At 41.3% G+C, this 12,216-nt stretch overlaps 1 protein-coding gene across 2 annotated transcripts in view; it reads right to left on the bottom strand.

Moving 5' to 3' along the window:
- Positions 1 to 6,895: 6,895 nt before the first annotated feature.
- PCP4L1 (Purkinje cell protein 4 like 1) overlaps positions 6,896 to 12,216 on the bottom strand; it is a 51,604-nt gene continuing 46,283 nt past the window's right edge. For both annotated transcript variants that reach the window (XM_042441057.1, XM_042441058.1), the window contains exon 3: positions 6,896 to 7,925. In XM_042441057.1, coding sequence (XP_042296991.1) covers positions 7,780 to 7,925 — 146 coding nt within the window. In that variant the 3' untranslated portion in view covers positions 6,896 to 7,779. The remainder of the gene's footprint in view (positions 7,926 to 12,216) is intronic.

Raw genomic sequence — 12,216 nt, 5'->3', positions numbered from 1 at the left:
TTTGATGAATATGTTCTCTCTAGGAATCTCTAGGTCCTCCAGTGCAACTCTGTGGTCAACTTTAACAGTTGCACTGGAAGACCTAGAGATTCCTAGAGAGAATAGTCCATTAGGCATTTGTAGTTCCTCCAGCGCAACTCTATGGCCAGTGTCTGTCGGACGTTGACCACAGAGTTTCACTGGAGGACCTATGGATTCCTAGAGAGGTGTCCTCTGAGGTGAAAACATGGTTTTTTGTTGTTTGCGGTTTTCCCATATTCACGGGGGTCTTGTGCCCCTAACCCTACCAAATATGGAGGGAAGAGTATATACACACACACATATATATACACACACACATATATAGTTGGTACTCCATTCCTGCCTGATGAACATTAGGATAAAAATCCCTTTGAGCCGCTTCCTCTTAGCACACTATAACTGAACCCCAGAATTTTAACTTTAAACAGATTTGGAGGTTCCTACTTGAGTGAAAAACTGTAGGATTTTAAAAGGGAACGGAGACCTCTGGGATTTCTCAGGGAGGGGGTTTCGCTCGTCCCGAAGTCGCCAACAGGTTCTGGAAGTGAGGTTTGGGCAAACTGTGAAGGTTTCTATTTCTGCAGAAAATTAAGAGTTTGTAATAATTCAGGCAAGAGTAACTTAAAAAATCCCCGTGTGAAGATTACACCAAATTATAACAGATTGGTATTACTTCTTGCCGTATCATTTTTTTGTTCTCGTTGGTTTTCTGTCTTTGCTAATATCCTTGAGGGGAATTAAGCTATCCTTAGACAAGTTCAATTGGCAGTGGTTGAGCATAAAAGTATGATTTTCAATCCACAAGAGCACTGTGACTAGTATTAGTATTAACCATTGATGTATTTGTATTAGATGTATTAGTCGTCTGCCATCCTACTCCTTTCCTTGTGACTGAACGCCACATGATGTCACATGGCTACCCTCCTCTTTTATTGATGTCTCAGTTGTTTACCTTCTTTTTTCCCTTCTTTATGCATATCTTCTTCTTAACTCATGTTAAGTCTTGTTATCAATAACAACATAAACTCTGGAGGGCAATCGTTCCGTTAGGTCAGCAAAATGCCATACACTTGAGAAATAATATGAATTTGGATGTTCATCACTTTATCACTTTATCACATATGTGGTTTCTGTGGTTTCAGAATCCCCTTTTCCAAGCATGCGCAACAAGTCTGCACACATCATCAATGTGCGATGGGGCCTAGCACAAAATTCATCTCCAGAGCAATGTATATATAGAGGATCACCCCTTCTCTTTTTCTGAGTCGTGTATAATGTCTTCATTGAACCGTTCTAGGAGACTAAAAACTATATTTTTTAAAAATTGTTATGTACGACGGTTTATTTTTCTCTGTCGGTTGGGACTTTCTCAGATTTATGTACATTCTCTCAAAAGCAACAGCAACAACCAAAAACAACACAATTGAAAAATAATAATAAAAAGACTGACATTTCTATTCAAAGCTGGTCTTCTTTATTTTCTAAATGTCACTGAAAAAAACAACAACAAAAAATTAGATGTCGAAGGGGGTGATATGAACTAAAAAGTTACCTGCTGCTTGTTGTCCTGCATCCAAAGCATTTATTTATTGGCTTATATGTTATATGGTTGCTCATTTTATGATGAAAAAAATAACCAAGAGTTTATGTACAGAGCTATTAAAATTAGCCTATATGACAGACAATAGATAACAAGATTTCAGGTTTACAACAGAATAGTAAAATACTCCAGAGGACCGGACCAAAATTCAAAATGACCTGAACAGACTAGAAAGCTGGTCCAAAGCTAACAAAATGAATTTCAGCATGGAGAAATGTACTGCACTTAGGGCAGAAAAATTAAATGCACAGATATAGGATGGGACACCTGGCTGAATGAGAGACTTATATGTGTGAAAGGGATCTGGGAGTCCAAGTAGACCACTAGTTGAACATGAGTCAACAGTGCGATGCAGCAGCTAAAAAGGCCAATGCAATTCTAGGCTGCATCAATAGAAGTATAGTGTCTAGATCAAGAGAAGTAATAGTGCCACTCTATTCTGCTCTGGTCAGGCTCCACCTGGAATATTGTGTCCAGTTCTAGGCACCACAATTTAAAAAGGACGTTGAGAAACTGGAGCGTGTCCAAAGAAGAGTGACTAAAATGGTGAAGGGTCTGGAAACCTTGCCCTATGAGGAACGACTCAGGGAGCTGGGGATGTTTAGCCTAGAGAAGGGAAGATTAACAGGTGATATGATAGCCCTATTTAAATACTTGAAGGGATGTCATATTGAGGAGGGACCAAGCTTGTTTTCTGCTGCTCCAGAGACTAGGACCTGGAGCAATGTATGCAAGCTGCAGGAAAAGAGATTCCACCTCAACATTAGGAGGAATTTCCTGACAGTAAGGGCTGTTCGATAGTGTAACACACTCTTTCCTCTGAGTGTAGTGGAGGCTCCCTCCTTGGAGGTCTTCAAACGGAGGCTGGATGGCCATCTGTCGGGGATGCTTTGATTTGGAGTTCCTGCATGGCTGAATGGGGTTGGACTGGATGGCCCTAGTGGTCTCTTCCAACTCTACGATTCTATGATTCTATGATTCTAAGGCTGATTCATTATAAAGGAAAGGAAAGAAGTCACTGCACATCTAGTGGGATAGTCCAGTCAAGGGATACTAAAAATGCACATCTGTCTTGAGTGGGGATGAAAGTATAATGCACAAATGCTGTATTTTTGTCTGGTTCATGTGCTTTGACCAATACAAAGTTGATCAAGGGGGGTGGCTTGGATGATATTCTGCCTTCAGCTCCTTGGATGACTGATGAGGAGATGCATTTTGGCCTGTAGTGCCTGAATGTTACTGGAGGACACATTAAATAAATCATTGAATGGTGAGTCAATACTTAAAGAAATCTCATTGCTCCAGTAGGTCTGCCCTTGGTGGGTCTGTGAGTAGGATTTGGGTCATTGTGTTCCCTTGTCTTGTCAAGTTTGAATTCGCTTGGGGACACTTCCCGCAGCCATCAAGAGGATGAATCATTGCAAAACACAGACCAATCTTTGTTTCCCAAAGTATCTTTTTTCCTGTCTCAGCGTCCGCCCACGTACGGGAGTTGATCAAATTCAGCTAAAGAGACATTGCGTGCCTTTAGAAATCTTACCATTTTGTCATTATCAATCCCATTTATATCCCACCTTTTCTATAGCGTGCTCAAGGAAACGTATGTGACTCTTTGGCCCAAGGTTGGAGAGTTCATTTTATGGCTTGGAAGGAGGGGAGCACTAGCACCTCAACCTGTCAAGTTGTGGTCCAGCACTAACCAATACAGAACCCCTAACATCATAGAATCATACAATCATAGAGTTGGAAGAGACCTCATCCAGTCCAACCCCATTCTGCCATGCCATAGGTAACCATGCCCTATGAGGAACGACTTAGGGAGCTGGGGATGTTTAGCCTGGAGAAGAGAAGGTTAAGAGGTGATATGATAGCCCTGTTTAAATACTTGAAGGGATGCCATATTGAGTAGGGAGCAAGCTTGTTTTCTGCTGCTCCAGAGAATAGGACCCAGAACAGTGGATGCAAACTACAAGAAAAGAGATTTCAGCTAAACATTAGGAGGAACGTCTTGACAGTAAGAGCTATTCAACAGTGGAACACTCTTCCTTGAAGGGTGATGGAGTCTCCTTCCTTGGATGTTTTTAAACAGAGGCTGGATGGCCATCTGTTGGGGTTGCTTTGATCGAGAGTTCCTGCATGGCAGAATGGGGTTGGACTGGACGGCCCTTGGGATATCTTCCAACTCTATGATTCTGTGAAATCATATATTAATATTAAATAATTCTCAGACTGCTAGTTCAGTGTAAGGTAAAAATATCGCCATCCTTCCAAAACTAAAAGCAGGCACGGAGGTTGGTATCAAACCCTAGTCTCCATAGTCAAGGTCCAGCACTACACCACACTGGCCCTCCTGGATACTTTAGTTAGTTCTAGTTAGTTTTCCTTTTTGCTGAATGATTTTATATGGTTCAATGTATCATTTTAAAAACTGTGACCTTTTAATTATGTTTGACACAGTTGGCCCTCCACATTTGCGGCTTTGACTTTTGCAGATTTTATTATAGGCGGATTTGATTAATATGTCCTCTCTAGGAACCTAGATCCTCCAGCGCAACTCTGCCACATGTTGACCATAGAATTGTGCTGCGGAACCTAGAGGAAACACTTCTCTAGGCATTTGTAGGTCCTCCAGCATGATTCTGTGATCAATCTCTGGCAGATGTTGGTCACAGAGTTGCACTGGAACACTTGGAGAGAAGTGTCCTCTTAGGTAAAAAGAATAGTGTTTCTTTATTTGTGTTTTTTCCACATTCACAGGAGTCCTTCACCTCTAACCCCAGCACTGTATTATTACCACGAGCCCATCTGCACTGCAAAAATAATTCGGTTTGACACTACTTCAACTGCCATGGCTCAGTGCTATGGAATTATGGGAACTATAGCTTGTTGTGGCACCAGAGTACAGCTCATGAATAAATGTATAAAATAGTTAGTCTTAAAGGTACTGCCACTTTTCCTCTCCCTCCTCCTTTTTACGCATGCAAGATTATGTGTCCATACCATATTGTCTCTACTGAATATCAGTGGTTCTATTTTCAGTGGTCTTTCCTAGTCCTTATGTTGGGATGCCAAAAACTGAAAATGCCCTAATAAAAACAATACTTTATATAACGTGCATTGGGAAGGGGGGGACACTTGCTTGTTCCTCTCTAATGTTTAGTACCCAACAACAGTGTCTGGATAGGTTTTGAGATGGTTTTAATTGTCATATTAAGCAGGACACAATTGTCCTCCACCAAAGCGCATCACTGGACCACCTGGCCCAATACTGGCTACAGTTCATTGGCTTCAGGTTGCAATTTTTCCTGTCATTTGTGGCGACGGCATAAGAATGGGAGTGATCCTTATCCTCTGTGTGCCTGAAGCTCCCTCCACCACCTGATCTGGAATGATTGCTCTCTATAGTGCTTCATGGAGCCTGAGCAGCTGGAGGATGGAAGCTCTGCACCCTTTCAGAAGTTTTATTTCCTTCCCACCCTATATTCTCCCCTGCCAGGCAGGCTAGCTTCTGTGTCCCTGAAACTGGAAAGGGTTGCTGGAATGCTTTCTCACAAACAGGTTAATAGCGGGAATGTCAGCTAGTAATGGGATTTCCCCATTCTTTGAAAGCTGCAGAAGAAGCATGGATTGGCTGTAGGATGCCTACTGCCCAGGTCCAAGGCAGTGTGGTAGGATCCTGCCATTACAGAGGACATCCTGCTTCTATCCCAGTATTGAAAGTCCGTGTGACAATCTCCAGAGACAAGGTACAGGGTGCTTGTCACATTCTAATGCATCTGAGGAAGTAGAATGAAGTCTACGAAAGCTCCTGCTGCCGATTTCTTTCAGTTAGCCTCAAAAGTGCTGCAAGATCTCTCTACGTACCGATTCCACAGACTAACACGGCTATAGCTTTGAATTCTACCAGCTTGGTAGCGTGTTTTACTAAATGAAATAAATGCCGGTCCTGCAGCCACAAGGTTGTGAGTTCGATCCCAGAGGGCTCCAAGGTTGACAAAGCCTTCCGTCCTTTCGTAGGTCGGTAAAATGAAGACCCAGCTTGTCGGGGGCAATTGGTTTTGCAGATTGTAAAACACTTAAGAGCAGTGGTTATCAACCTTCCTAATGCCACAACACTTTAATACAGTTCCTTATGTTGTGGTGAACCCCAACCACAAAATTGCGGTGTCTCAGTTCCTAAGACCATCGGAAATATGTGTTTTCCAATGGTCTTAGGCAACCCCTGTGAAAGGGTCGCTAGGCCCCCAAAGAAAACCTCTGGCTTAGAGAGTGCTGAGGCCACTGTCCAGTGGTATAAAAATGTATATGCTACGGATATTGCTATCTTGAAATTTAAAATTAGCAATGGTTTAAGGATCTCTGCATATCTCTTTCAGGATCTTAGCAGCCAGATTAACCTGTGACCTATCCAAACAAATCCATTCATCATCGGATCAGATCACTTTTCTCTTTCGGCCACGTTGGGACCTCAGTAACTGGCTCCCTTGTCAACATATTTTCAAAGCAATTTTCCTAAGCAACCATCATGAAAAGAAAAGAGCTGAACTTGCATGTTCATTAAAGGTTTAATCAGAAAAGTAAGATGCACTTTGCAGGAGGTCAGGTAAGAAGAACGGTTTGCATCTTCAGGAAACCAAGTGGCACAAAGCCTAGCGAAACTAACCAGTAACAATCGAATATTGTCCTGGCAACTCCTAACTTTCATTGCCTTGTGTCTGACCTCTTGTGAAACATTATCTAAATCACAAAAAATAGGCTTCGGGGCAAGATAGGATTGTCCATTATGAATTTAATGCATGATATGGCCAGTTCATTTGTACTAGGAGGATATGGAAGTGTAGTGCAAATCATTTTTATCTTTGAACACGCTTGCACTCAATGGAGGTGCCGACAGTTAATTTTTACAAAACCCTTATTCTTTGCACAGATGTTCCAGATTGAGTAGGGACTCTATACATGAGTTGATGATGGTGAATATGGAATCAGTGGACTTGTTCAAATCTATGAAAGCTCCTGTCCCAATAGATACTATTCTTTCGGGTACCACCAGGATATTTGTTCCATTAACAGCAAATATGTGTGAACATGACAAATATCACAGACATGCTCTGCCCAATTTAGGTCTAAAACACATTGCAGAAATAATCCAGTTTGAGACTGCTTTAACTGCTTTGGCTCAATGCTAGGGAATTCTGGGAGCTGTAGTTCTGTGAGACATTTAACTTTCTCTCTGTCAGAGAGCTCTGGTGCCACAATAAACTACAATTCCAAGGATTCCCTTGCACTGAGCCAGGGCAGTTAAAGCAGTCTCAAGCCAGATTATTTCTGCAGTGTGTTTTGGACCATTGCAATAAAAATCCTAATTATTTAGGACTTTGGTAGGCATGGAAAAGTTTGTGGGTCTTGTCCCGCAAGTGGCACATATGCTGAAAACTCTTTTATTTTCTTGGTACATTTTCTTTTCTTGCAGGTAATGATTTCTGCCATGACTTCCACAAACATTCAGCTAGATGTAACGGGAACTGTTTCTCGGATGCCCCAATGTACCTGATGGCGGTGAGCGTCTAAGGATCTATATTTCAGTTCATACACACAGAAGAAAGGATACGTAGAAGGATGCGCTGACCTTAGGCGAGAGGCAGTTTTCAAAGTGCAGAGGTTTTTTAAAATTAATTTTAAAAATAGGGAAATTAGCAGCGGTTATCCTTGGCCTCCTGCCCCAAGAGCTGTGCATCTGTCTTACCCACCCTGAAACCATGCTTTCCCAAGCATCAATGGCTTTCTTTGGAGGACAATGCTGCGGTGCTTTATCATGGCTATTGGAAAGAGGGGACACCCTCGTGTGCGGGTGTGCAAGGCGGGTGTGCATAAGCTCTAGGAAGACCCCTCATTCTCCCTCTCTCTCGTTCTGGAACAGATCCAGCCCTTGCCCACCCCAAAAACCCACCCCATCCCTGCTTTGATTAAGATACAGTACGTGCAAAAAAAGGAAAGGGGGGAAAAAGATGACTAGTCCCAGTTTAACAGGGGTTCATAAGAAGGTATTGAGCCAAGCTGTGCTTAGGAGTGTCTCGGGCGTGGAGGGACGGGTTGACAGGAAAACAGGCGCAGGGGGTCACTGGGGTGAAGAGTGAGGCAGGCTTGGCAACCATGGCTGCTCAAGAGCTGGGGTCCTTTTTCCGTTTCTGGAAGCGTCGGAATTTGCCCTGGATGGCAAGGGCGGCCTTCTCCGTCTCCGGCGCGTTCAGATCAATGTCTATTTCTTCCTCTTCTGCTTCCACCTTCTTGGTTGTTCCAGGTTTCTCTGTGGGGAGAAACAGCTTGGGTTGTCATTAAATACGGGAACGGGACTTGAACAGATTCCCACCCACCCTCCGTCCAGATTTGTACTAACATGTGCGATTCAAGGCCAGAAAGTTATTTTTACAGTATATGTTATCTTAAATGCCAATACTGCAGCCACAACGTTGGAGATTATCACACGGGGAAAAGGGTATCCTTTTCCTGTTCTTTTCCTGTCCTTTTCCCGTCCTTTCATCCGACCGCGCAAAAGACTATCAGATGACGTTGCGGTAATGTGGTTATAATCGCATCAGTGAAGTGGAATTGTCTGCGATCACACGAAAGGCTATTATACAACATCGCGCTTCTCCTGTCATTTTCCCAACTGCTGGAAATGCAAGAAAAATGTTGGATCTTGGTTTCATGCATGGTGACGATGTTCCAGGATATAAATACTTATTGGAAGAAAATTCACGATGCAATACAGCAAGTTTTCAAAATTAAATTTGAATTTAAACTAAATTTTTAAAATTACATTTGAATTTAAACAATACATTTATTTATTAAATATGACAAGCAGAAATGACCCGGTGGGGGAGAGAAAATATTGGAGAGTTATGTTATACATGATCACAGCGGCTAGACTTTTAATAGCCAGGAAATAGAAAGACCCCAAAATACCGACAATAGAGAATTGGCTTCTTAAACTGTTAGAAATGAAAGAAATGGACAGATTGACGGCCCTTTCAAACCAGAAAGATTTGGAGCTTGTTAATAGGGAATGGTCACCCATAATAAATTATTGCAATAAAAAGTCCACAAGATTTAAGTTCACTGTTACTCATTTTCTTTAGAAAGGGAGCGAGGATTCATACTGAAGATTAATTCGAATAAAACATGAATATTACTGTGGAATTTTAGATGTTTTATCTTTAAGGATACTTTGGAAGTGACAAGAGTTGATATCACAAAAGAGATGACTAAGAATGCATTGTTGTTTTATGGTTTATGTAAATGTATTATATAAATAAAATTATTTAAAAAGAGAGACCAGAGTATCTAAAAGGTTTGCATTGAGTAGGTCAATTTTATTGCATTTATGGAATGCCGAATTGTATCCTTTCTGATATCGTACGATTTTTCGCTATGGCTTGTTTGTACTGATGAGTCCATGGACTGTAATAATCAATACTGTACTTTTACTTGAGATTTCCTAATGCTGACTCTCATATGTGGGTGTAAGAGCCATCCGGAGACTGAGAAGCCTCCTGTATGCTTTCTTCCCAAACAAAAGGGTTATAAAACACCCTGTTAATTTGTTTTAATTAGAAAATATGTTAGGAAACTTTCAACCAAAAAAAAGCAAATCAATATAAAACACAAAGTTTCCCACAGGCAATATGTCAAACCACATACATGTAAACTATATATAAATATAATAAGCAGATGGTAAATGCATATTGTGCAAGACAACGGCCATGATTTCTTTGCAAACTCACACAGAAACCGTCCCCTCGAAATTCCTTCCAAAATGTTACTTTGTGTTTTTTAATTGTAATTTTTAATTGTTTGATGTTTTCTTTATACTGTTGGAATCCACTTTGATTCCTTTGTGAAAATGCGGAATACAAATAAATATTATTATTATTGTTGTTATTATTGTTATTATTATGTATTCCAACCACATCTGCCTTGGAAATTCTCCTCTGCAAACCTCAAGTTAGCAACATTAACATCCGAATGTGGCCATTTTTTCTGCGCAACAACAACCTTGCAGGCATCCTTCGATGTCTGCGCCAAAATACAATATTCAGTGTAAGGAAACCACTGGGTTTCCCCGAGTAGATGCTGTGAAGATCCTGCTTACATAATATATATATATATAAATATCTGGGTATATGAGTATATGTGTGGCTATTTATCTATATATGTGTACATATTTGAGAGCCTGCATGGTGTAGTGGTCTGAGCATTGGACTATGACTCTGGGGACCTGGGATCAAATCCTGGCTCGGTCATGAAAAGTTATGGGTGAAGGTTATAGTATTTGGTGAGGGCCTAGGTCTCCTTAAACATCTCGCACAAAATAATTATATTAATTCCTGGTCCAAGTGCCCAGCAAAGAAAGCTGCATCTATTGGCTTCTCCTCATCTCTTCTTTCACATCTCGGCGCAGATATTGTGTCTAAACTGCGTTCATGTTTTTATGTTTCTTGTTTCTCCCAATATGATACACATACATTATGAGGGCCCTTTCCACATTGAACCTGTCTCTAGGCAAGTATTGCCATTTTTTCCTCTAAGGGAAGGCGCAATGTATATTCCAGAAAGCTCCTTCATGGCAGATCTGCCGATGTTCCTTACGCCGAAAGAAGATACCCATGTAATAATTTGGAAGTAGAGTCTCTGATGCATATTTTATTGCACTGCAGTCTTTACAATCAGTTTCAACAAGCCAAAACCTAATCCTTATTAAGGGAGACAAATGGAAGATCAGACCTTTTTTATGTAAAATTCTTGCTGGAGGATATAATGCCCAAATATCAGTCTTGTAGTTGCCAAATTTCTCTCTGAGGCAGCTAGGATTAGGACCTGTACAAAGGGACAGTTAAGAGTGGAGCAACTTCCACGATTCTTGTATTCGTCTGTGGGATTTTATTTTGGCGAATTTGATGACATGTATATTTTGACTGAATGCTTAAATTTTGGGTCTATGGGCCGTAATACATTATGGCTGACTGTCATGTAAACCCACTGGGTGACCTTGGGCAAGTTGCACTCTCTCAGCCTCAGAGGGTTGCAATGACAAACCCCCGCTGAAGAAACGTGCCCAAAAACCCCCATGATGGGTTCACCTTTGGGTTGCCATAAGTCGCAATTGACGTGAAGGCACACAACAACAACAGCAGCAGCAGCAAGGACATCACAGACGATGTGTAACCTAGCAACCAGAAGCAGAGAGAGAGATGCCTGTAATGATGCTGCCATTACAGAAAGCATCACAACCTCTGGGTTGCCTAGCAACTATTAACAGATGGTATCAGAGCATTCGGTCCCTATATATTTCCCTTTGCTAGCCTTCTCTTCCCAGAATCCAAAAACCATCTCAAGAAGAGAGAGTCTTATAGATTATTGGAAGAAATGCAGAATATAAAATAGTAAAATCTTCCAAATTATTAGAAGAGAGGCGCAGAATCAAAAATAGCAAAATCTTCCAGATCATTAAAAGAGAGATGTGGAATCTAAAGTAGTGTAATCTTCTAGATTATTGGAAGTGATGCAGAAACTAAAATAGTGTAATTGTCCAGATTATTGGAAGAAATGCAGAATCTAAAATAGTGTCATCTTCCAATATCTTTGCAATATCTGAGCAGAGATGTGAAAGAATTGATGAGGAAAAGCCAATAGATGCAGCTTTCTTTGCTGGGCACTTGGGCCAGGAATTAATATAATTATCTTGTGCTAGATGTTTAAGGAGAACTAGGCCCTCACCAAATACTATAACCTTCACTCTCATGCTCTACTGTGGACCTTATCCTAGAGAAGCGACAGAGAGCGTTTCCAAATGGATGACACATTCCATTACCACTAAAAAATAGATTGCACCTGTAATTCCCCTTTCCCTCCATTCTATTTTATTCTTATGGAAAGTTTTAAATAAAACCCTGGGTGGTTTGCAAACACACAAAACTTCAGGTGCTAGGAACATTTCATGTGTGTGGCAAGGTAAAATGGGAACACCTAGAATATATGGAGATGCACTGCTGCAACCCTGCAACTAGGGATCTGCACTAAATGCCCAGTTAGACTAATTAGGTTATCTCTAGACATAAAATAGAGAGGGACCTTGGTATCTGCTGAGTTTTGATTCGGGGACCCCCCCTCATGGATACCAGAATCCATGGATGCTCAAGTCCTGTTAAATACAATGGCACAGTAAAATGGTGACCCTTCTGGGCACCACAATTCAAAAAGGATTTTGAGAAGCTGGAGCGTGTCCAGAGGAGAGCAACCAAAATGGTGAAGGGTCTGGAAACCATGACTTATGAGTAGAGACTTAGGGAGCTGGGGATGTTTAGCCTGGAGAAGAGAAGGTTAAGAGGTGATATGATGGCTCTGTTTAAATATTTGAAGGGTTGTCACACAGGATGGAGTAAGCTTGTTTTCTGCTGCTCCGAGAATAGGACATGGAGCAATGGATTCAAACTAAATTCCACCTCAACATTAAGGAGGAACTTCCCAACAGTAAGGGCTTTTCAATAGAGGAACACACTTCCTTGGAGTGTGGTGGAGTCTTCATCTTTGGAGGTTTT

The sequence above is a fragment of the Sceloporus undulatus genome, chromosome 9 (assembly GCF_019175285.1).
Source record: "Sceloporus undulatus isolate JIND9_A2432 ecotype Alabama chromosome 9, SceUnd_v1.1, whole genome shotgun sequence".
NCBI lineage: Eukaryota > Metazoa > Chordata > Lepidosauria > Squamata > Phrynosomatidae > Sceloporus > Sceloporus undulatus.
This window is presented reverse-complemented; position numbering and strand designations above follow the sequence as displayed.